Source organism: Anas platyrhynchos, chromosome Z, assembly GCF_047663525.1.
Source record: "Anas platyrhynchos isolate ZD024472 breed Pekin duck chromosome Z, IASCAAS_PekinDuck_T2T, whole genome shotgun sequence".
Taxonomy (NCBI): Eukaryota; Metazoa; Chordata; class Aves; order Anseriformes; family Anatidae; genus Anas; species Anas platyrhynchos.
Genome location: NC_092621.1, coordinates 23,494,498 through 23,521,194, shown reverse-complemented (window position 1 = coordinate 23,521,194; position 26,697 = coordinate 23,494,498). Strand labels below are relative to the sequence as shown.

At 38.2% G+C, this 26,697-nt stretch overlaps 1 protein-coding gene across 14 annotated transcripts in view; it reads right to left on the bottom strand.

Annotated features, from left to right (window-relative positions):
- The window catches only part of MAST4 (microtubule associated serine/threonine kinase family member 4), a 293,964-nt gene that overhangs the window by 72,724 nt on the left and 194,543 nt on the right, over nt 1-26,697 (bottom strand). For all 14 annotated transcript variants that reach the window (XM_038170079.2, XM_038170081.2, XM_038170080.2 and 11 more), the window contains one exon: nt 907-995. In XM_038170079.2, the coding sequence (XP_038026007.1) occupies nt 907-995 (89 nt within the window). The remainder of the gene's footprint in view (nt 1-906; nt 996-26,697) is intronic.

Sequence of the window (26,697 nt, the reverse complement as noted above, 5' to 3'; positions counted from 1 at the left end):
CAAAAAATTAAAAAACTTCACGCAATTATTCAGTATTTGCCCAATTCAGCTTTCACCTTCTGCTTGCATGCTGCTCAGTTTGAGGAGAACCACTGTGTTTTCTCTAGTAACGATGTTTCTACAAGAAAACTGCAAGTGCCTTATTAAACTCACCATTCTCTTGAAAAACACAACTTAAACTCTGTAATTTTTCTTTTACCATCCAAAAACAATTCTACAAAGTACTCAACGTCATTGGCAACACAAGGATTGCTTGTAAGGCTTTACTTTTTTTTTTATTTTATTATTTAACAAGTGGTAATAACTATACACCAAAACATGTGACAGAATGAATCTTTGCACTAGTCTATTTTGGTATGCTAAAAATGTTCCTTTTCAAAATGAAGACAATACCATCTCTAACGTTCACTCAGTCTTAAGTGCTTCAATGCCTCAGAAGTGAAACAAAATGATCACCAATTTATTATTGCGGAAACTGAAGCACAGAAATTTCTAGTAACGTGCCTAACTTCATAAATCCTAGGGAACAAATGCACTACAAATAGAATGTAATACCCTACTCACCAATTCCACTATATTCACCATGTGTTACAAGCTGTTTAATATTCTTTTCATACAGTACTAGGTGCAGAGAAGGAATTGGGGAAAATGCATCAGAACTCGTCAGAACACATGGAAAACTAACAAAGCTACATGATCCATGTTAGATATTTCAGGCCTGCTTGTTACCGTAACATAAGATTTATGGATTTAAATTCAACAGAAATTTGGATGGAACAATATGCAAATTTTCACCAATTCCAACAATGGAAAGAAACGTAGTGAGATAGACCGTTTTTTCCTCCCCTCATAAAGAATTCAGAAGAATTTCATAAATACCACCAGTAAAATAGATATAAAAATCACCTGTGTGAGCTGAGAGAGGTGAATGAGGCCGAGGCAGAGCTGGAGACTGGCCATTGCCCATCAAACTCTTCCTGTTGCTTGTTCTACAACTGTAGGCAAAAACAGAAAGAGGAAAAATAGACATCATTAGAAACACAGCATGTACCACATATGGACATTTTGCGTTTTTGCTTCTTTATCAGAGCTATTGCTGTTTTTGTAGTACTTGTATGAGTCCAGGAAGTCTATGGAACATACTGGATAATGACAAAGACAGCAGTTTCCAAAGAAAATGCACCATGGATCCATTTCAGGCTTGCACGTTTGCTGTTCAGTGCAAAGAATATCATATCCCTGTGGAGTCATTAATAAAGTGTTCTTCCCTGTCTGCAGCTTGCTTCTGTGCCATACTTTTTAAATAATATTTAAAAACATACACACACAATCTGAAAAATTCTCAGCTTATAATCACCAATGATCAAACCTATTCTTATTACATGAACTGTAGCTCCAAATTGCATGCCATGAGGAGCAATTATTTATCTGACTCTGAAACAATAATTATAAATTTAATTATTGAGTTAAATTTCACATCTGTGCCTTTTGTCAATGAAACAGATGATGCCTACGAAGATGAATGCCTTTTTTTTTACTCATACATTTTTCATCTGCAAAGCCACTGATTTCCCTTATCACAAGATCATTAGTCAAGATAAATAGTAAATTAACACATCTATTAAGCTTGAGAAAGGACACATTTTTCTTAAATACAACATAACATTTTAAAATATTTGATGGCAGAAGTGTTTTTTCCCCTCTTTCAGCTATAACTAATATTCTCATAAATATAAATCCTCAAGACTGCAAACATTAATGCACAAGAAAATAGTATCTTGAAGTCAAAAAGACTAACTGTATATAAACTTAAGTGCATATGCAAATGTTTACAGCACTACGATCAGATTTTTTTTTTCTTCCCATAAAGGTTTATAGAAACTCAAAACCATTGAAAGGGGGAAAATTCTTTTATAAAAAGCATTTCATTAATACAACACAGGCATACTCAGATCTTACTTGTAGATGTCTCTAAACATTTAACACGTCTAACTTTCTAATGTTATAATCTCTATATAACAGCCAGGAATCAAAACTGATCAAATTGAATATCACAAGATGAATAAAATGCAAAAGAAGGGACAGAGTTAAACAAGGAGGCATGAACACGAGTAACCTGCTGGGATAGCATAAATAATAAGTAAAAAAGATTCAAAAGTAATCTGTACTATTACCAAAGGGGAAAAAAGTCAGGAAATGCAGACTAATAAAGCAGTATAGAATTTATTTGCATTATGTAAAAAGTGTCAAACGAAAACCAGTCTCCCCTCAAAAAACATTTTGCTAAGCACTGAGAGTGCCATATCCAACAGTTTAACAGGTTAATGCAAAGTTTATTTCCATAAATTACACAATGAACTACCATATCCCTTTATTATAATCAATTAAACAATGCATTAACTCATGAGTATATATTTATTATTACCACTGTACAAAAATAAAGCAATAAATGCTTTAAGGATTCGCATTTTAAGTACAGGAAAAGTCACACAAAACTTTTTAAATAGATACACTTCAATTACTAAGCTGACCAAACAGGGAAAATTTTATAAGTGTGGACTATATATATATATTATGTTTAAATTAAGTTGTCCTAACTACAAATATTTTTAACATACTTATTATTTAACCTATTGTTAAGTTACAAGACTTAAGGAAACACTCCATATGTTACTAGACAACAATTTCAAAACCACGTTGTTCCATCCCTTCTCTAAATTTTGTCCAGCTGAAGAGCTATATTTGATTGCTCTCTTATCAAAGAATGTTTCAAATACTTCCTTTTGGCTTTATAACATCACTGTAATTTCAGTAATTTTTCTTATATCATGCTATGACAACCCTTAATTTACCTGCTACACTTCTAAAAGATCTTGAATAACAGTTCATTTGCAATCCTCCAAACAAAAACTAAATTCAACACAAACTTCCAGTATTCATTAGACATTTGTTAAAGGACACAACGGATTGTATCTATCCATAACGATGTGATGACATCACTACAGCATCTGTGGTGCGGGCTGGGGTTAAGAGACCCTACTACATGACATTAGGCAGCTTCACTTGTGCAAAACTTGGGATCGTCACATCTCCTACAAAAAAACCCACAGATTTTAATCATCTAATCCCTTGATAATGCTCCCAGCAAAAGAGATTTCAAAGGTAGTGGATGATTCTCCTTTTCTAACCAAAGAAACCTTACTTTTAGTTCTAGGCCACAGGCACACTTCATTAATTTTGCCACAAGGATGATTCCATATACATGTGTACAGTATCATTTACACTTAAATGCAGAAATTAACAGTTTCGTCACTTATGTCATTTTTTTTTTTGTAAATAAAAGACTCTTTGCATTCAGTTTTTCATTATAATTCAAACTTCACATTCCACAGGTGAAATTAGTGCAATATCTCTCACACATTATCTAAGATACATAATTCTTGTTATCTAGATTTTACAGTTACTTTTAAGAATTCTTTATGGAGACTAGGATGACATTTCCTCCATGGCAAGATCTTACTTAATTTTAAAAACTTCCCCGAGCTGCCATTGCAAAAAATCTTTCCTATTTGCTCAGATGTGGCTGCAGTTGTATGAAGAATTTCACTTACCACATTCTAGTGAAGTATTTTAGACCTGGACAGGCTGGAGAGCTGGGCAGGAAGAAACTAAACGAGGTTTAACAAGAGCAAGTGTAGAGGCCTGCACCTGGGAAGGAACAACCCGAAGTATCAGTACAGGCTGGGGGGCGAACTGCTGGAGAGGAGCTTTGAGAAGAAGGACCTGGGGTCCAACAACAGGTTGACCATGAGCCAGCAGTTAGCCCTTGTGGCCAAGAGGGCTAATGGGATCCCGGCGTGTATTAAAAGGAGCATGGCCAGCAGGCCAAGGGAGGTGATCCTCCCCCTCTACTCTGCCCTGGTCAGGCCTCACCTGGAGTACTGTGTCCAGTTCTGGGCTCCCCGGTACAAGAAAGACAGGGATCTCCTGGAAAGAGTCCAGCAGAGGGCCACAAAGATGATACAGGGCCTGGAGCATCTTCCCTATGAAGAAAGGCTGAGAGACCTGGGTCTGTTCAGCCTGGAGAAGACTGAGAAGGGATCTCAACAGTGTGTATAAATACCTGAGGTGTGGGAGACAGAGGGATTTGGCCAATCTCTTTTCAGTGGTTTGTGGGGACAGGACAAGGGGTAATGGCCACAAGATAGAGCCCAGGAAGTTCCACACCAACATGCGAAAGAACTTCTTCACGGTGAGGGTGACGGAGCTCTGGGACAGGCTGCCCAGGGAGGTTGTGGGGTCTCCTTCTCTGGAGATATTCAAGGCCCGTCTGGATGCCTCCCTGGGCACCCTGCTCTGAGGAACCTGCTTTGGCAGTGGGGTTGGACCCAATGATCTCTCAAGGTCCCCTCCAACCCCTACAGTTCTGTGATTCAGTGATTTTCTCAAGAGATGTAAAGTAAAAAATGTGAATTCTCCTCTATTTGTCCTATGAGTAACGTAAAACAAAGTGCTGCATGCAAGGACAAATCCCTGCTAGAGCTCATCCCATAGCTTTGTTTCTTTTTGCTCCACAGATTCTGAAATCATGTATGTAGCCATCCTGTATGACCCCTAAAACAGAACGCATTCCCCAGATTAATGGTAGAATAGAAGAGGCTCTTTGTGGGTGAAGAAAAAAACACCTCTGGGGAACTTAGAAAGATGATCTCAGCTGCTAGAACACTGCAAACAGGAAGCAGGGTCCCACCAAGGAGGTAGCAAAGCATTACTAACAGAAGTATTTAGCCTTGAAACAGCAGTCCTCATGTACAAAGAAACTCCGAAGTTAGAGCAATTCTGCAGACAAAATCATTTCTCCTAGCCCCTGCACACATCAAGTAACTTTTCCCTTCTATTGTCTTCGTAAATCTATTCTTCTCCCATTCAAATCTGACAAAATAAACCAACTGATGAAAGACAGACCTGAAAAAAAGCCTCTTTGTCTGCAGCAAAGTTATACAGTGCAGGACTGTAAATTGGGGAAACATAAACCTTGGTAAACCACAGAGAGCTACATTCTCAAAACACTGCTCTCTAAAACTTGGATTTCTCTTTGTGATCAGGTTGCATGGCACAGAGAAGAGACCTGCAAGCCAGGCAGCAGATTACACAGGGTTTAAAGTGCTGAGAAAAAAAGAAAAAAAAAAAAGAAAAATATTTTCCAAGAAGAAAAGAGTACAAAGAGAGTACAAGAGGAGAAGAGAACTTTTTTTTTAAAAAAAAGAACACTTTAAACCTTAGTCAGCCGTGTTCAACAATACCAATTAAAATTTGGGATACACATAAAATTTGAAGAGAACAGAAACTTTGCACTTTTTGCCCTTTTCTCCTTCTCTGTCCCAGGAAGATCCTCCCTGGTTTGGTTTTGTTGCCCACAGCCTAAGCTGGGAGTCTTGGATCACTGCATATCTGGCAGTAGCTTACATCGTGCCAGCAGTGCCCTGGATTACTGGCACTGTTCCTTATCTTGGAATCCAATTCACAATTTCCTATTTGGTTTCCAAGTCCCTCTGCCTTATCTCCCGCTCTCTGCCATCAATGCTCCTGCCCACTCGTAGCACTCCTCCTTATCGTGATTCTTCACTGCTGGGGAATTCCTCCTTCAGCCCTGCTCTGCTATCAGGAGCACGGAGCACTCTGAGTCACTCCTCCAACTGCAGAGACAACCAGCACTTGCCATGAGAAGTACCACCTGATAGAGCAAATGGAGGACACCATGTAGAAAGTGTGCTGTGCTGAACCGTATTAATCTCATAAAGCAGGGGTTAACTGCAGCTGCTGAAAGATGTGATCCAGTTGTACAAAGCTTGATTGCCTTGCTCCTTAAATAACCACAATCCTTCCTCTATCAGGCAAAATCCCTTTGGGCAGAAGTGGTGGGAACTGCTAGATTCCCACTAACAACGCACAAGATAAAAGTACTGGTAATGGCCATTATAATACATCTACACTCAACAAGCTCTTGGAAAAAAATAAACATAATACAAACTTGAAACAGAAACTCAGTTCTTTAAGTCATATACTCATGATGGGGCAGTACTTCATCCAGATAAATATTAAATGCAGATTTCCTGATAATCAAAAAACAGTAATAGCAGTGAGAGGTACGCACTAAAATGGAAGCTTATTCCTCAGGAAGAGGGATAATATGTGAGCAAATTACTGGCAGTAAGGGTTAATTGCTTCTCAAACACACACAAAAAGGTATAGAAAGAAGGATATACTGACAGAGATCATCACTTCCCATGCCTTTCATAGCTTTAATCACTTATAATGATTTCATTTCAATATCCTTAATTATTAATATTTATACTTGTAATAAAGATGGATTTGGACTGTAAGCTCTTATGACAGTTCACCACCTTTCACAGTGTATGCCGAGCATAGCACTACCTTGCAACACAGCTTCTCAGTTTTGGTATCCCTACAACGTATTTGTTTAGCTGAAAGTAAAGATTAAAAGGGGACACCTATTTTAAGAAAGATTGCGAGTAAATGCTGTATTTGTTAACCTAAGTGCAAATAGACTATATCAGCTATTGCTGCACCCAAACGCAAAGCCTGACCACGCAGACACAAGACACATTAATAATGCAGGATCAGCTCTAGCATAAAGGCTGTGGGATAGGGAAGGTGGTTGAAATTGTTCTGGTGTTAAAAAAGCATAGCTGAAAACTACCTCAGGAGGAACATGCTGACCCTAGCAAGACTCCAATGTAGCCACTTTGTATTTACAGAAAAGTTTAATTTATATTTCAGTTATATTTAACCTGTTTTGAAGCTACCTAACTATGGTTCCATCGTTACTTTTTATCTTCAGGAACAGCAACACTGAAGAGTCAACAGAGCACACTACCCCGAGTTAGAAAAAATAAAAATTAAAACATAAGTGAGGAATTTCACTGCCTTTGTTTTGTGTTTTGTTTTTGCAGGGGAAAAAAAAAAAAAAAGAAAAGAAAAAGAAAAAGTCCTTGGCATTAAAAAGCAGTTTGGTGAGTGCTTCCAACCTCTCCAGAATCCATGGAAGTTCTGCAGGGCACTAACTCAGAAGAACACAGGTAACAGCTGTGATGAAGACATGGTGCACGCTGGTACCTCACAGTGGCTTCCCTGCCAACAGGTACCTTTATGGTCGTACTTGATGAAGCATCTCCTGATCTAGGAAGTCCGAGTAGCAAGTGGCCCGGTAGCTTCATGCCTAGACCACTTTTTAAATGGCAGCAGATCAACTGTGACTGCTCCTCTCTGAAGACTGTGGAATTAGGGTTACACAAGCAAAATCCACAAACTCCGTGTGACCTGCTGTCCTGTTCTACCCTATAGCTAAGTGAGACTGCAGAGTAAGGAAGCAAAGATCTCCAATTTTGAGACATTTCTTAAGTTAAAGACTGGAGTTGGTATATTTTTGATGTGCTGCCACTGAAAGAAAAGTGCAAAACATCTGAAGGTGAGCAAAAAAAAAAATAAATGAAGAATTTACAATTCATTCTTTTAGTGGTTTACAGTGTTCCATACTTGTATCCATTTAGCATCACACAGCAAAATTTTCCAGTGTATTTTTACTGGCTTACGCCTGCACATTCACTTTCCCAAATCTGCTATGTATGTATGCACGTATTCACATGTATACGGACATATATTTATATGCAGACATATATTAGGTTATATATTAAAATGTCCTATATATACACATATAGCCACACACAGAGAAATAATGTTTATTATATATCCCACTCACTGCATGGAATTATTCCCTATCAATCTTTAATGACCTGGAAAAACAGTCTTGGAATTTGCTGGAAAGTTTCACTGTATAATGGATGTATTCAGGTTTTTACTGTCTTGTATTTAAGCTTTAATCAACCTGAATGAGGCCAATTTTAGTCTGTGCGCTGAAAAGAAAAGAGTGCTGTCAAAACCTAATGAACAGGACAAAATAGCAATGCATACATCTGCTAGCAGTCCTAGTTTAGCAGAGTATGTCCTGGATTTTTTCAACACAGCTGTGAATGTTTTAGCTATGGCTCTTGCCTGGGTGAACTTGGACAGTGAGCTCAGGGTCCTTTCCTGGTATTTACACATTTGTGTTCAACAGCAATTTCCCTGCCACTACTACAGCCTACCAGATGCCTCCCTATCACCAAGACTTTGATTTTCCTCAATGGCACAAAGGAGGAGACCTCGCTCATCTCCTTATCTTTCTAAAAGTAAAAAATAAAATAGAAAATAAAATAGAAAATGCAACCAGCTGGAAACATGATCATCCTCTGCACAGACTGTCTATAGAGTTCAAACGTGCATCAGTCAGCATCACTGGAAAAACATCTGCCAAGACGCATCACAAAATTGCAGAAACATCTGCCAACTCTCTGCAGACCCGAGGAAGATCGTCACACACTGTCACAAAGGCAGGCTTCTAATGCAGCAGACGGCCTTTCAATCTCCATTCCCAGACGGCCTTTCAATCTCCATTCCCACAGTGCTTTACAAAACAAATAAACAGATAGTTCATTAGGTCTTTGCCTGGTGATAGTTACATCTGCCTTCAATGTATTCAGCTCCACTGACTTCTTATTTTTACTCCTAGCAATTTTGATCCATATTTTTTCCTCTTCACAAATAAAAATCCAACAACAATATTTAAAATCCAAATCTCTCCTAAAAGCCTAAAATGGTGTATTTCTACCTGTTGTAACTTCCAAAGGACAGATTCAGTTTCAACTTTCTACATAGATATTTAATTATGCAAAATGAAACGAGTATTTAAGTTAATTATTAACTCTATATTTGTACAATATTTATAAAATACCTGCCTACAATATATAAAATCTGATTTATGCAAAGTGGGCAGAGAGTGGAGAATGGACAAAACCACTCAGGATCAGAAGCCAGACTGCAGAATTCTTCTTCGGTATCTTCAAAATGCAGTTTGGGCAACCTAGTATCATGCAAGCTGTTGAGGACACATTGATGTAATCGTTTAAAACCCACTGCTTCTAGACATTCTTTTTTCAAAATCTCATCTGTGTTCTGGGAGGTGATATAAACTAAGCTAATAGCTGAAAAGCGCTTTTGCCATCATACCAAGATATTCAACTTAACTCCTCAACACACAATTACTTCTCTTTCAAAACAGAAAGATAAATAGTAAGACAGGACAAGAATCAGAGCAAAAATAGACAGGGATGGCCTAACTCACCACTATGATCACCATTACATAATTCAGGAGATGAAAAAAGCTGGAAACATCTAACTGAAAAAAAAAAAAAAAAAAAAAAAAGAGCTGCATTGATAGGTTTATACAATTTAACTAGCAGTCCCTTAGAAAAAAAAAAAAAACAAAAAACAACACAGAGCACATCACACCTGTGAAGATCAAAGCATCAATAGTTTTGAGATGTTAATCACGTGAAGCAGCGCCTTGCCCTGCCAGACATCATTTGCATCAGACAGGAAATACCCAATTTGCTGGAACGCATGTCTATCGAAGCCTCAGCACAGACAGGGCTTTAAAACACAGGCTTCATGGGCTTTAAAACACTTGGCCATCCCCAGCAGGTTCACGTTAATCCTAGATCTCTAGATCCTGCCACTCCAGATTGTGGCTTTAGACTACAAGCTCTTGGTGTGTCTCTTGGGATACGCGGATGTGGCCAGACATTTCTTACCGTGTTGTGGTGGTCACCTTAAACCTAGGCTGGGAACAGGATGTTTCTGATGCTGCCTCCTTGCTCATCAACAGCATGGGAGAAATCAGGGGAGGTCAGCTGGGGCTGCCACTCACTGCCACGGGCCCCTCCAGAGCACCAGGCTGGAGTGCTGCCTTCTGCCTACTACAGCCAGCCTGTGACAGATGCTTGCTGCTCAGTCAGTCTGGGAGCTGGGCTGATGCCCCGTGGCTGCTGCTGCTCCCAACACGCACAGTCCAGACTCAGAGGATGGGACAGCTGATGGATGTCCCCCTCACAGTTCCACCCCCAGCTCCAATAGATACTGGGCAAGACCTTTTCCACGCTTTCATCAAATAGACGAGCATATCTACTCATAACTTTCACCTAATTTGGCCTTTCAAAAAAAAAAAAAAAATGAAAAAGGCAAACAAACCACACCAAAGATGCAAAGATGAAGTGGGTCCTGTTCCAGACTTATTTCTTTTGAACAGCGTCCACCCAGGCTCAACCACAGCCAATTCCCCAGGCTGTTCCGGTACTGCAAGGGAGCCAAGCTCAAACCCCGAGCTTTCTGTAACTCTGGTTGAAACTGAGGCCAGCATAGCTCAGAATTAAGATAAAAAGTGGGAGTGCCTCCAAACTGCAGACAGAAGACCTGCTTATCCAGATACCTACGACGATGAAACCCTCTCCCTTTTCTCCCCAGCTCTCTCATTCTGTTTTCCATTTAGACCCGGCACCTCTCAGCTTTCTCAGCTTCTTGCCAGCTGGTAGCTGTCCCCAGCAGCAGCCCCTATGGGCACCGCTGCTCTTAACTCGCTGTATGCCATGGGCCTGGTGGGTCAGGGTGATGAGAAAGACCTCCTCATAATGTTAAAAAGCATTTCCCAAATGGCACAGAGTACTTTTACGGAGTGTTTCTTGTCATTGAAAAAGCATGCATGCTAGCAATACTTAATAAAGTCTCTAAGGGTTAAAGTCTGCCACTCTGGAATTATCACAAATCTACACGTAGAAATGGCCTAAAAACTTTGGTGCTTCAGTAGACAGCTAGAGTAGATGTCTATATGGAAGTACCTCAGAAACAACTGATCCACTTTCATTTGGGGGTAGGAAACAGAAAGGGGAAGAAATGGTTTAGCCTGCTCTGCTTCCTGCTACAGATGTTTCTATCTGTCAAAATAATTTGTTGCTAACACTGCTTTCACAAAAAAGGATCAGAGGCTTATTAATCCAAAGAATACACATTATATCAAACTCAGTCTGCTCGGCACTCTACTCCAGAAACTGTCCCCGTGAGAAAAGCTCCTAGAAATATTTTCCACACATAATTTCACAATTTTTAGGACAGTTTATTTTAATTTTTTTTAATCATCTATTAGAAGTGCCATAAAATTAGTCAAATCTTAAAATTCGAGGGTAGGAAATTGCCAGTTGTGTGTAGTATAAAGATTTTGCATTGTTTCACTTTCAAACCCCGTAATTCTCTTCCATTTTAATCCCTAAAATAAACTATATTTATACCTGACTTCTTTCTCCTATAATTAAATACTGCCATTTTTTGCTCAAAAGAGTAATGAGTCCAGGCAGGACTGCTTTTCTCCATTTTTAAATTTGGTAGCTCCCATCCTATCAAAACTACGGAAGAGCACATGATGAATAAATGCTTTGAATACAAAAGCGTGGAATTTTCTCACTCCTACTTGAGCAGGAAACTAAAGAAGGTGGGAGACACTGTCATTGTATCAAGTGCTCTATTCTCTGACTGAAAAGTGTAATACTCCTCACTAACTGCTAAATAATTGATTTTTCCCATACTAGAAAATAAGATCTATTAAAATGTCACCAAAACTTCTGCAAGCTAAGTCTTCACTTTCCTATTTTAAAATTCAAATTCTGTCTTGTACTAGGATACAATACTTTGATGATCACTAGCTCATTACTTATCTTTTTATTCCTGGGAGAATTCTGCCTTTTAAGGAGTCACGGTTCTTCCGAAACCAGTAGATTTCACTTTAGCTAATCCACACCAAAAAAGGTAAAGATTATAGCTCATCTGTAAACAATCACACCCAAAAAGTAAGCCAAATATGTGTATGCATATCTGTAATTTTAACCTTCTGGGAGAAGAAGGTCCACAAGAAGAGTGTGCAAGAGCAGAAAAATGAAAAGAATGCTGATTCAATTTTATTTTAAATATGTTGTACTGAATGTCAGTACTTCAGTGGAACGTTTTCACAGCACAATACAACCAGCATTAAATAGAAGTGAAGTAAAACACACTTTTATAGGAGAAAAAAATGGAAGAAATGTTATGCCATTGAAACACAATTCTGTAACAAAGTCTAAGAAAAAAAAAAAGAGAAACCCCCTTCCTTTGTGCTCTCTGACAAATATCCTGACCTCAGTTTTTTTCTTGTATAAACAAGATTACATGAATTACTGAACTATGGCTTGTTCCAAATTGTGTTACTCAGAGAAGGTTCCCTGCATTAGACCTAAGAGATGGGTATGTAATTTTCAATGCTAAATTCAGCAGCAGTTTCTGAGAGTTTGATGTGCCTGAACAATAACAAAACCAGACTTCCTTTTGTTGCAATATGGCGGGAAGTGGAAGGGAGGAAGAGATCTTTCAACAGTGTTACTATGTTAGTCTCCAGAAGAAACATTCTCCCAGTAAAAAGGATAGTCATGAGCACCCACACTAGTTAACCTCCTGAAAACCGCAGTAGAGGGCCCACAGACTCAAAAGCATTTCAACTGTGAAGTACAGTTGCCTACTGACCATCTGCAAAAGAACAGAAATGAGCTTTGGGTTTTTTTATGTCACTTTGACATTGTCTTATTCCTCTCTCTCCCTCTTTTTTTTTTTTTTTTTTTAAAGATAGGTTTGCACTCTTTCTTTAAAGGAATTACTGCAAGTAACAGAAAAATAGTCTTGTTCATTTTATAACTGAACTTCCTGAAAAGATCATAGAATATTCTCAAGTTGGAAGGGACCCACAAGGATCATCGAGCCCAACTCCTGGGTCATCAAAGGACCACCCAAAACTCAGACCATGTGTCTGAAAGCGTTGTCCAAATGCTTCTTGAACTCTGTCAGGCTCAGTGCTGTGCCCACTGCCCTGGGGAGCCTGTCCCAGTGCCCGACCACCCTCTGGGTGCAGATCCTTTCCCTAACCCCCAGCCTGACCCTCCCCTGTCCCAGCTCCATGCCGTTCCCTCGGGTCCTGTCGCTGTCCCCAGAGAGCAGAGCTCAGCGCCTGCCCCTCCGCTCCCCTCGTGAGGGAGCTGCAGGCTGCCACGAGGCCTCCCCTCAGCCTGCTCTGCTCGGGACTGAACAAACCAAGGGACCTCAGCTGCTCCTCAGACATCTCGACCTCTAGACCCTTCACCACCTTTGTAGCCCTCCTTTGGAGGCTCTCTAACAGTTTTTATATCTTTCTTACACTGTGGCACCCAAAACTGCACACAGTACTTGAGGTGCGGCCGCACCAGCACAGTGCGGAGAAGGACAACCACTTTCTTGGTCTGGCTAGTAACGTCGTGCTTGGTTCCAAACTTCCCATTCAACAAACAACAGACATTTTGTAATTAATATTATGTACTGTCTTCTGCTTGGACACAAGTATTCAACAGTGCTTAGGCAAACTATTAATACACCAAAACTAAGAAAACAGGCTTTTTTTTTTAAATTACTACTTAGAACAAAATATGGCTGTTTGAAAACCATGCCCTTTACTGGTTAGGAGCCCAAATATGAACATTTATCTATGAGGCACTCAACTTGAAAACTGTGGCTGTTCCCATGGGACCTCTGGGAGCACCATCAGTGCCCCATTTGAGCGCGCGCAGACTGGCCGCGGCTCCGAAGCACGGTCTGCAAACAAAAGGACTCCCCTCTCTTTGCTGAGAGCGGTGTTCTCCCCTCCTTAAACCATCAGCTGAGCAGAAATTTTGTAATTAAATCATAATTAATCAACAAGAAGCATTATTTTCTCAGGAAAAAAAAAAAACAACACCACAACATCCTTTCATTGTGCCCATTCAGCTGCTGGTGTCTGTTCAGCCTGCCAAAGAGGACATCAAGTAATGCCAGCTACGACGGCTTTCATGAAGAGGTTGTTTGTTCAGTAGGAACCGGTTGTCTGCAAACTCATGCTGAAATGTTAAGTGACCAAACAAGCCATGTTCATAACTGAGACATCACCATCCACATACGTGCGGCTGGCAACGTGGCACTGCCCATCAGTCATATGGAGCTATAATGAACTGGAGTCTTTTTGCTCCTGATGTTTCCCAAACATAGTCAAATCTTTTTAATAGCAGAATTAGAAATAACTGATTTGTAGAACTGTACGTGTGGGCTTTCCTTTTTCCAAATGAAAACTGAGATTATGTAAGCAACATAACTGTCAATTATGATTTTTTGTTTAACAAAGCTTCATAAGAAACCTGACAGAAAAAATACTGAAACACCCTCTAGGAGACTGGCAAACAGCTGACACTATTTACAAAACTACATCAATCACTTCTTTCATCCACAATTTTCTATTAGACATGCATGCACTATCTGTACTTAAGAGTCAGGTATGTGTCTACCCTGGTGTGTAGGCACATGCACTTATTCCCCATCCTACTGATGTAGTTACAGGTCTTTACTGGTTTAAATTTTCTCAGATGGAAACTGGAACACACAAGGAGAATATACACTCTCTTTTTCAACTATAATTGTGGACCAATGTAGCTATGTCAGCATAACTAACTGGCCAGATATAACTCAAATGATTACCCTTGTATAAAAGCCTAGTATATACCAGCTCTGAGAGCAACTTCAGTTCACGCAGCAGTACACCGGCCTCAGGAAGGCAGTCTATAATACATGCAGTGCTTTGCTGTAAAGTCGCTGTGACGTAACCAGAAACATATGAATAATCTCCAGTGAAGCAATTCAAACATCTCCAGGCATACTCATCAGCAGGGATGACAGCACAAGGCTTCTGACATGCAGCCACTTTTTTTTTTTTTTTTGGTAACACAATCATCAAGCACCATACAAGCCAAGAAAGATCAGATGATTTACATTTTTTACATTTGCTGCCACAGACCTGGCACTTAATATATATGCACATTTATACTATTAAAAATAGTATGGTGAAGTATTGAAAAACGTTTCAATGGCGTAAGATTCAAGTGACTGCATTACTCAGTGATGTCAGAAACAAATTATCTAGGACATCCCAAATAAGTACTGATGAGAGCATTCATGTTATGCCACCAAATGTTCCCTGCCCCCCTGATACGCTAAGTCCTTTTAATGATCCAAGTATCCAAAACTCAGACGTATGATAATTAAAAGTATTTTAGAATCTTCTAAGAATTAATAGATTTTCTGGAGATCAAAACATAATAGTGCTGCATTGCAATCTCTCAGACAGACTTTCTTCTTTTCTGCTGTGGTGTATACTTCAAGCTCTTTCCCACAACTGGTGACTGGCAAAACACAATCTGAACTTAAATTTCTCCACATGGTTATATTTCATGAAAATTTACTGAAAAATAAGTAGCAATATTTTTTAGAAAAAAAAAACACGTTGCTTTTAAACAGAACTTCATCCAACACTACATTATCCAATCAGAGTCCTAATGAAATGAATCTCAAAGAATGAACGTGGCCTAGAAAATCCATCCACATTCTGCCTCTACCAGTAGTTCTTTCTGTGGGTAATGTCATATACAAACATGCAATTTTCAGGACCAAGTAAGTTTGGTTCCTTGTTAATATTTCTCTTGATTTCTTCAGTGGCTCGTAACATCCTATTTTCTCATGAAAAATCAAGATCAAAGAAAAAAGGCAAAATGACAACTGAAAATTAACATGCATCCCCGGTATTCTTTTCTGTACTGGACTTAAATCTATACAGTGATATAGTAAACCACAAGAATATAGAGAAAAGACTAAATCCATCTTAAACACAGAATAGAGTATACAGGCAATTTATGAGAAAGATTTTTGCATATACTTTGCACAATACCTAAAAATACTGCAAAAATACCCGTACCAGGAAAGATGCATTTCACTACCAAAGTAATGCACTAATTGTCCACAAATAGAAGTAGGTCACAGAGGATTCATGAAAGCAAGTGCCAATGACTCAACATGTCAGAAAGAAGAAAAGGAAAAAAGTGTGCAAGGATATGATTTATACCATGCAAATAGCTATGAGCTAGTATCTGACGAGGAACCATTTCACAATAAAGATTTGTTTAGTTCATCCTGATGTGTCAGGAATGAAGTAACATGTAAGAGGTCTAGTAAAGTAACATCCAAATGCAGAGAGGAAAGCACAAGCAATGATAACTATAGTTAACGTTTCAATTTTGAATACATTGGTTAACTTACCAACCACGTTAACTTACCAAGGCCTTTCTACCTGACACAACAGCAACAATAGCTTTAGGTGTCAGATCTAGCAGCACTGAAGGCAGCTGCAAGAACAACCTGAGGTGCTACAGGAAACATTGCCTGTCACCACTATGCTACATGAGATGGCATACATCTCTACCAAAACTTAACTGTTTAAATAACATTTATTCCAACACAAGCAGGACTGCAGGAAAATTAAAGAAACCAAAGTGTGTTGTCAATTATAACTGTACGATGCAGTACTTATAGTTACTCCTAAACTTCTAGCTTCTGGATTCATGCAATGACTTGAGAGCTCCAAATTTTTGGTGTTTCAAGGTATGGTTTGTGTTTGTTTGTTTTTGCCTTTTTTTTTTCTTTTTTTTTTTTTTTTCATTTTCTGGATTTTCTTGGAAATCTGTGTGTCAGGCCCTGTTTTGGCAACAGAAAGACTCAGTACAACCCTAAACACAAGTTCTAGTATGACTTAGTAGACCTTAAACACCTGAAAACAGTCAAAAACTAACTTTAATCCACAAAGATTTCTGCATTAGAAAACCATGTGTTAAAATCTATACAAATCCAAATAAAAATTAAGGCTGGCTTGGACATGTGAAGAAACTGGATAGCATGGTTCAATGTGTAGTCCTGTTCCTTCACACGCCCATCCCTACAAGAACTCTAGTATCACAAAGTTTAGAAAAAAAATCTCAAAACTCTGTAATCCTGCAAGAACAGATGTGTCTGGATTTTTGGTTTTTACTTCAGTTAAAACTCTGGCTTGGAGTAATGTACTGATCAGCAGAGACATGACAGAGAAAAGAATAAAGCTGTGAAGGAATCTGTGTCAAAGATGAACAATGAGGAGAGCTCGAACTCTCTTACAAAAAGCTGTTTTACAAAGTGTCCCCTGTTTATAAACTGTTAATTACATATAAATACACAAGAGCTCAGCTGTTATCTCAGAATAAACAAGAGAAATGTACTTACAAGAAAAATTAGAAAAATATCTCACATTTTTTCCTTCCATTGATCCTGTTTTGAATGAGAACTTGTGCCTATGAATAATGCTGGATTTAGAACTAAGAAACGCTCAATTTCTCTTTAAAACAGTACTATGGCATCCTACAGCAAGAATGCATTTCCCCCTTTCCTCATGTCTTCACTCTATCAACCACATCACGTTTTAGCCTTCAAACTCTGTTAAGAAGTATCACTATGTTAGCTAAAAACATGCCCATCCACACATTTCTGTAAGCTTACTGCCATGAGGTTGCATCATCATCATTGCTATTCTGAGATTCACGCCTGTATTTCTATCATTTAAATCTTGCAGATTACCAGCCATCTTGAGCCGTATGAATGAAGAAGACTGCAAATTGAATGTACAACTTAAAAATAATTTAAGTAGCTTAATACACAACTATTCTGTTCCACTGAAATTTTGATTTGGCACTATTTCTACATATTTCCTTTTGATATGATAAAGATACGTTCAAGTGGAACTACTAAATGTAGCAATCAGTGATCTTCTAACCTTTATAACAGTAAGGAAGAACATTCTGACAGTTTGAACAGTAATCCTTCATCTCCTGGATTTTGCAAAATAGATGCCCCAAACCTCTGATTTGGGTCAGTGATTTACTCTGTCAAACATTTGACTTTCTACTAATATAAGCTCTTGCCCAACTTTCCAAATCTTTACAAATCACCTCCAGCAGATATTGAGCTCAAAAGCCAAACCAATGCATGTATATGAAAGACAAGAGAACATCAGCAAAAGCCAAACGTATTGAATATACACCCCACCTGGAGTGTTGTGTTCAGTTATGGGGACCCAGCACAAGAAGGACATGGAGCTGTTGGAGCAAATCCCCCAGGGCTAAGTACTGGAGCCGGTTCTCTTTAATATCTTTATCGATGATCTGGATGAGGGGATCAAGTGCACCCTCAGTAAGTTTGCAGATGACACCAAGTCAGGTGCTTGTGTTGATCTGCTCAAGGATAGAAAGGACAAGGTAGAAAGCTCGAGGGCGACAGGACGAGGGGGAATGGGCTAAAGTTGCGCCAGGGGAGGTTTAGGTTGGATATTAGGAAGAATTTCTTTACTGAAAGTGTTTTTAAGCATTGGAATAGGCTGCCCATGGAAGTGGTTGAGTCACCATCCCTGGAGGTCGTTAAAAGATGTTTAGATGTTGAACTTAGAGATATGGTTTAGTGGAAGACTGGTTAGTGTTAGGTCAGAGGTTGGACTAGGTGATCTTGAAGGTCTCTTCCAACCTAGACAATTCTGTGATTCTGTGAAGTCCAGAGGAGGCCCATGAGGATGATTGGAGGGCTGGAGCACCTCTCCTATGAAAACATGCTGAGGGAGTTGGGGCTGTTCAGCCTGGAGAAGAGAAGGCTTTGGGAAGACCTTGCCTAAAGGGGGCCTACAAGAGAGCTGGGGAGGGACTCTTGGTCAGGGAGTGGAGTGATAGGACAAGGGGGAATGGCTTTAAACTAAAAGAGGGTAGGTTTAGATTAGATATTAGGAATAAGTTCTTTAGTCAGAGGTGGTGAGGCCCTGGCACAGGTTGCCCAGAGCAGCTGTGGATGCCCCATCCCTGGAGGTGTTCAAGGCCAGGCTGGATGGGGCTTTGGACAGCCTGGTCTGGTGGGAGGTGTCCCTGCCCATGGCAGGGGGGTTGGAGTTGGGCGATCTCAAAGGTCTCTTCCAACCCAAACCATTCTGTGATTCTATGATTCTACAATAAAAGAGGAGAGACATTCATTGTTATTTTCTGTCTTCAAATGACAGCTATAAAAAACACCATTGCTCATGTAAACAGATTCTGCCTTTTAAGACAAATTGAATGGTAAATCATTCATATAAATCCATGTTAACACAATCACATGCTTTTAAAATCAACTCTCTTTTACAAATGTATAACTCAACATTAAACCTGAATGATTTTTCAGTCCTTCAAAATGTCAAGAAAGTTTTTGCAGGTCATGGTAACACAGTTAGGAAGGGCTGGACAACTAATTTGATGTACATATGGGTGTGTGACCAATTAAAAAGTGACTGATTGTTTTCTCAACCTAGCTTGAACTGATTAAAGAGATCTGACTAGTTTTTACTAGGATGTATAATCTTTTACCTCACTGTGACCAGCACAAATTTAGCTGATACAGGAAAGTAATGACAACTCTAAATTTTAAAAAGTAGGCAATAAATTAAAAACAAAAAACAATATGCCAAGACATTCCTTGGTAAACTGGCATTCAGTAATTTGTATTTTTTCCTGAAACTTGGTGAAATTTGGTAATCTCTTGCTTCTAAAGCATTCAATTACATGTCACATGATTGAGGGAACTGCTTACAAGTTCATACAGATCCTTTATTTCTTAAAGTTCTTACAGAAAAATAGCATATTTCGTTCCCTGACTTTTTTTTTTTAATTATTTTTTCAGTAAATGAAAAATAACAACATCTTCACACTTATTTAACACAGAGAATCAGAGACACAGGAGATACAGTATCATTCTGCAGAAATCTGCAAGGCTCCCAAGAAATTCTGTGGGACTGAAGCTGGACTGAAAATTACGTTACTGATACTTGTAGGCTTGATATATTAGAGCTCAGTTGAGATATAAAAACAAGTTAGTTTAAATTGACTATTCAATATGCTGGATTAGCTATAACTTTAAAAGTTAATTTAGTTACTCCCTCCAAAGGACAAATTTTGGTCTTCCTATTCACTCATGTCTCACAGCATACTTTATTGCTGTAGAAAAGTAGTAACATGCCATTCATCTTTGGTAGTGATGAGAAAAATGCTGCAACACGATAGAAAACTAGACGTCATATCCTTTACAAGTCTAGCTTTAATAGTCCAAATGCCTGTAGCCATATCACCTCGTGCTGTGATTTTGCCACATCTCATGCTACGCAGCATTAGGCTAACTAGCTTGCTGCAGGAAATGATGATGATCTCTTCTGAGTCAGTGTTAAGCACACACCCCAGTATGGTGCTGCAGGGCACAGTGCTGTTTTTCAGATGAATCTGGGCTGCCAACCACGTGAGATCATTGAGATCATTAGAGATCACTACCTTTCTTTTTTTTTTTTTTTTTTTTAGGGTAAGGGTAGTTAAGCACGCATTTTTGAAAAAAAAAAAAAAAAAAAAAAAAAAATCCAGAAAGCCAGACCAGCTGAATGTGCTTTTTTCAGCCTGGGGTTGCTTCTCAAGATCTCAACGAGCTAACTGAAGAGGAGGTTTAATCATTTTGACAGCAAAAATATTAATGTTAAGCAAGCCCCTGTTTTTTCTCAGTCAACACTTGATTTGAAACCAACATACCTTCTGATGGAATCAAGCCTCTGAAAACTGCCAGACTAACAAAAATAGGCCTGAAACTATTATATACATACAACACGATCATTCAAGACAACTTATCACTGATGACAATGAAGTGCAATGAGGATGTTTTAAGATTAAACTGGAAAATTACATATTGCTACACTTAACAAATCAAATTCTTATCACAGCATTAGCCAAGTATAAAAAGTAGTTAAATTATCCTGATAGCCTCCTCAGAAGCTTATCAGTACTACGTATGTGAAGACAAGCACAGAAATTCAATGATCTTGTTGAGGCAAACTGGTGGTATGCAACCACAGCACAAAGTGGAAGTCAAAATTTCTCATTCAAGAGATAATTCAAGAGAAATCATACCCTCAAGACATATATTTTCAATACAAGTAGTACATAGTAGTCATTCAATATTGTCATGTTATAAATTCAGTGTACTGGGAGAAGGGAAGGAAAAAAATATCCAGTAAGCCTTAAGCAAAACTATTATCTTTCACTGTTAGAGGAAGGTGCTTTCCATCTTACTTAAAAACATCAAATCAACTGAAATTAAGTACACTTAAATGCACTTGCTTGAAATCTTGCTAACCGCTTTACTCAACAAGTACATTAACAATATGGTGCATTTTATTTTCCAATACTAAAATACAGAAAATATGTGAAAAAGTAATCTGTGTTTGTTTTTACACATCTCTTTTCTTCTGGAAACCAGAAAGTCACATGTACACAAATGTACAGCCACATGGTATTCCACCCAATAAACACGTCTATTTTTTTTTTTTTTTTTTAAAAAAAAAGACATTGGTAGATAGAAAGATGCTTTTGTCTGATAAAGTTTTTGGGAGAAGTGATAAATACATTGGTTTTAGGTGGGTTTTTTTCTCTAGATTTTATGTAAAACTAAACTTTGACTTCATGTTTTTTGTTGTTCAAAATTGTAAAACCATTTCAGACTGTGACCTTCCTTCTTTAGACTGCAATGGAGTCAATTTAAAGAAATGAGGCAAAACTGGAGTGGTCCAGTTCTATTTCAAGATCTGTTCACAAATTAGAAGACAACACATCTCCTGCTGCTCTCAAGAATAAAATGACTTGGTGCAACGTGCAAAAGAACATAATTGTGAAAAACATTACTCCTCTTTATATGTGCAATACTACTCCAAGACCTCATTGTTCTAGACATCATACACAACAAATGACAGCCTCTGCTGGAAAAAGCTTACAGTCTAAAAACTTTGGCATAACACGTAGATGAGACAAACATCTCCAACAGGTTAGAAGAGGGCGTGGATGAGGTAAGGTGACAGAAAAAGGGTGTGCTACAATTCTTAGCCATCAGGAAGAGTAATCACCTCACTACTCATCCGGCCCATTAGCCCATTACCTAATTTAAGGTTTCTATCTGCATCACAGCAGAAGTATGCCTTAAGAAGCAATGTACAGAAAGGACAAAACTGCCATTTCTCCTATTTTTACTTTTGTTTTTAAAATGTTTTATGCTTTGTGAATACCACTATAAGGGAATTAAAGAAAGAGAAAACAAAATCTTTAGTCCCCCCACAACCATAAAGGCAGGAGCAAATTGCCTCCTGCATCAGTTTCCCTTGTTCTGCAAGATTTTTGAGGGAATAGTAGCCCTCACTTTGACATAGGACTCGTAGGAATACACCATCTAATAAATGCCCGAGTCAGTAGATTAACTGGCATTGCTCTCATAAAATTTGTATTAAACACAAATAGTTTAAAAACACAAAGTCTTATACCAGTCACTTATCAGACAAACAAAGCACCACATTCCTCACAAATCATTATATGAAGAATTACATTTTAACTACTTGTACTTCTACAGTATTTGAAGTGGAAGTCCTACATTTTCCTTCATTTATCTTGAACGGTTGTGTTCATAATACTACCTTCAAGCACACAATGGCTATCATCTACTGATAAGCAAAGTCCCCCAGTCATGGTTTACGAGTGTTTTGTTTACACTGTTCCTTGGTATCTTTCAGAAAAGTGGTTCAGTAAACAAAGTCTCCACAGAAGAAAAATATTTTTGACCACACAAATATTTGTAAGTATTTTTTAAAATATTTGTAGATGTGTATGAAAAACAGAATTAAAAAGGTACCTCCAACCTTCATTTTTATTGTGTGGTATTAACTGCTTCCAAAGAGGCCACTGCGTAATGCAACCCTCTGAGCAAGAAGCTCAAGAAATTTAATGCCTCCTCTGACACTAACAAGGTCCATAACTACAAAATATTTTTTCATATGAGCTTTTCCATAAAATAGGGTAATTACATTGGCTATCAATATCTTGTTATATGCATCTTTAGCATGCATATGTTAGAATACTTACTTTTACAGTAATACTTTCACGTAAAAAAGAATGCTTAAAATGTAATCACCTAAAACTTTGCAGATACTTTAATATTTCATATGCACATATTACCTGTGCATTAAAACTATGTTCAGCAATATCTCCTTTCATTTGGGTGCTGGACTTCTACCATGCACTGAATATGCCTACCACTTCTGAAGCTCTAGCTCCTGGATCCTGGTTTTCTGAGTGTTCATTTTCTCAAATTTGTCAATGATTAAGTAAACACATTACCTTGACTGAGAAGACCAAATTACTAAACCTCTAGCACTATTACTCCATGTCATGTTTCCTGTAGAATGTCAGAGTAGGTGATCCTACTGGTTTCTTCTTGCCTTATAATTTATGAATCAGAAGAAGGAAACACATGACGGTTAAAAGGTATTAATTTATAGATAATACTGAATGCTTAGGTCTGACCCACACAAACAATTTGCATATTTAATAAATTAATCTAGTATATTCATATACTCTAGTATGTTTTGAATTTCCTTTAAAACATTTCCATACCAAAAAAGAAAAAAATAAAAGGAATTTTCTGTTCTAAGCTTTGGGGAACACATGTAAGAAAAAGGGTGAAGAAACTTCATTTTTTGGTTTAGAAATTTTATTCCACCAATAGCAATCACTCTTCAAAGACTTGCAAAAGATAATATTTTGACATTTGGCAAGACAGAATAGAACATGTGAGACACTCAGGAAGAAAAAAAATGAGATTGAAGTATATTTCCCAACAGAACTCATGTTCTCTCATTAGTCATAGGTCACAGATGGAGAGCAGATGCCTCCAAACAGAACAGTTCAATCATCAAAACATGGCAGAAGGGCCAGGGGGAGAAGCCAAATCACCAAACTCCAGGTAAGGGAAAAGACAAAACAAAACAAAAAACAACCCTCGCTTACAAAGTGTGTTACACGTTTTCTTTGTCCATCATGTGGGGGAAGCACAAGGAAGATGTTCTGGTAAGACTTGACTGTACAGTGAACTGACATAATCATCCTTTTGCGTGGGGTGTTTGCAGACAAGGTGAATAGAGAGCATATTGGACTTGTCTGACTGCCTTTGCTTCTACTGTTACAGCACTTATGGAAATTCCCTTGACATACCCATGCATAAGAAGCAGCCAGACAAACAGACTCCCTGAAAAAGGAAATCTGTAAAACAAATACACACATTCTATTTTTTTTTTTATCAGTTAACTATGACAGGGTTAACATTATTATCACAAAGGACATTAGCTAATTATGAATTATCAGTGAACAACATTGTCAGATGAACGGGTTAACATTCACACATCTTTTTCCCAATTTCCATAGAAGGAAATAAAAAAGCTGTGTGTTGATTTGCATTATGAAAGCTGTCCTAACAACAAATTCTGGTAAACACCAAGACACTTGGTAGAAATTTAAAACTCTAAATTATTCTCATCATCACTATCCCGTTTCCGATGCACCAAGAACTGATTATGCTTATGCTTGAACTATGTTAAATCTGCAAACATAGGTATTTATCTACTGAAACATTCTAATAAATAATTTTGCCCTTTCTCAGTCAGCTCACACTGTAACCAGCAGGAAATAGCCATGTCTAAAGGAATAACTTGGCTCTAGTATTTCTAGGCTCACTGGCATTAAGCTATATATATTGTTAAAATAAACGACACTCATCTGTTGCAAATAATTCTGTCAATAGAAGAACCAGGGAAGCCCCACTTTCTATGGGTTTGTGTTTCGTCACAGCCCTCCTGCCAAAGTTTCAGATCTCATGTCTCATTCACTCTCTGACAAACTCCCTTTTCGGTTCCTTGCTGATGTTTCGCTCCAGAGTGCGAGAGAACTTGCTGTGGCCGCTGTAGTGCCACCTGTGGGACACTTCCCCAGACCGTCACCACCTTTTTGGCTGGAGGAAGGTTCTGCCTCTCCGTCAGACCCGGCCAACACGCACACAAACAAGTTCTCATGTTCCACTTGGGTTTAGTTGGGTTCGCAGGGGGGACGGGAGGGTGCTGGAGGTTGAAGTAAGTAGTTACAAAATTAGCTGTTCTTACAGCCATTTTTTTTCCTCCCTACTTCTGATGTTTCCATAGATTTTTGTGTAGGAATATCTTTCCAGAAAATTTCAGCAGCTCACCCAAGAAGTGATAATACCAGTTTCCCAGAGAGAAACTTAAAAGCTTTAAGAACATAGATGTAAATTAGAAGCTGATTCATTATACTCACACTTTGATCATAGGAAGGTCAGCTAGTTCAAAACACGGCCCCCATGTTCCCCCTAACAATTTTAGGATTCAAATCTGATGCATTAAAACATCATATTTAAATGTATTTCAGAAACAAAGTAAAAGCTTTTTGCAGGAACTCATCTCCAGCATACAGATTTAACATATCAAATTTTATTATACAAACTGCTCTCTCCCAGATACATGTAAAAAGAGCAAAGGGTTCAACATTGCATCTTGTTCCACGTGTGGAAATCTCTTTTGAGCAGTACAATTCTGCTCATGGGCCCATGCCAAATCCCATACAGAACGATGGGGGCCCAGCAGTCAGAAAGAGAAGACTGACTACACATTGTTCCCAAATGCAGTAAAGAAAGCAGCTGGAGAAAATGAAAAGTTCATTCTCCACTACTGTTCCAGTTACAAGTATTTTGAGTGCTACTTAAAACAATCCCATATAACAAGTACCAGCATTTGAACAAAATGACTTTTAATTTATCAGCCCTCTCAAGTTAAACTCCAGACAAAATTCATATTAATACCATTTCCTTGGAAATTAAAGGATGTTTTTAAAGTGGAATTCTCTCTCCATTTCTTAACGGAAATGCAAGTAGATTTCATGATATTTCACAATGTAAATACTATGCTAGTTTCAATTAGTCATATTCAAATAAACAAATAAAAATATCAAATAAACCAACTACTTCTTCCAATGGTGGAATAGAGCCCAGAATCCTTCTTCAGTTTTAGGAGACAAGCCACATTTTCCAGAAGCAAGATCAGAAATGGCTTTACTTGGGTAATTTTCCAAAGCTATAGTACAAACGCACACTATAAACAGCATAAATCCCCTAGCAGATGAAATAGCTTCTTTCAATTCAATGTGTCTTTCAACAAAGCACAAGAGTAATTTTTTTCAGATTGTTGAACTGACCTTATAATGTTAATAATCAAGTTCTCAACAAGTATTATTTTAAAGCTACTGCTTGAATATTTATGTATACAAATGTCTGTGCACCCATGTGTGTGTATTTAGTCTGTCTGGATGTGTACTTATATACAGATGCCTATAAAAATAAATGTAAGAATCCACTGATATTGCTAGCATTTCCTCTCCTATAAGATCACAGTCATGCAAGTCCCCTGAAAAATATGAATTCTGTCAGACAAGTAAGTTTTCAGCCTGGTGTATTCCCTTATTGACACACAAGAAATCAGATTGTTTTTTATAACCACCTTACTGCCATTAAGGCAATAGTGTTTTTTAAACTCTGCATTGCAAGAATATATTCAAGCACTAAGAGGTTTAAGGGTATAGACATTTTTAGTATAAGTATTTCAATATGCAACTCTTGACATTAGTATTTGTTTCAGCAAATTAAGCCACATCAGGAAGAGTATTTCTTCAGTAACCAAATCAACACACTTGAATATACATAGGGCTACCTTGATCTACCTATCATTAATATAGATTTTTAAAAATGCTTACACGCAAACACACAAACTAGGGTAAAATATTTGGAAGACAATATACGTGTCCTTGATTTACATATGATTTATTTGGATGTTCTTAATTATGTGTTTTAAACCAGCCTCATCAAGACAGACACAAAGTTCATGGA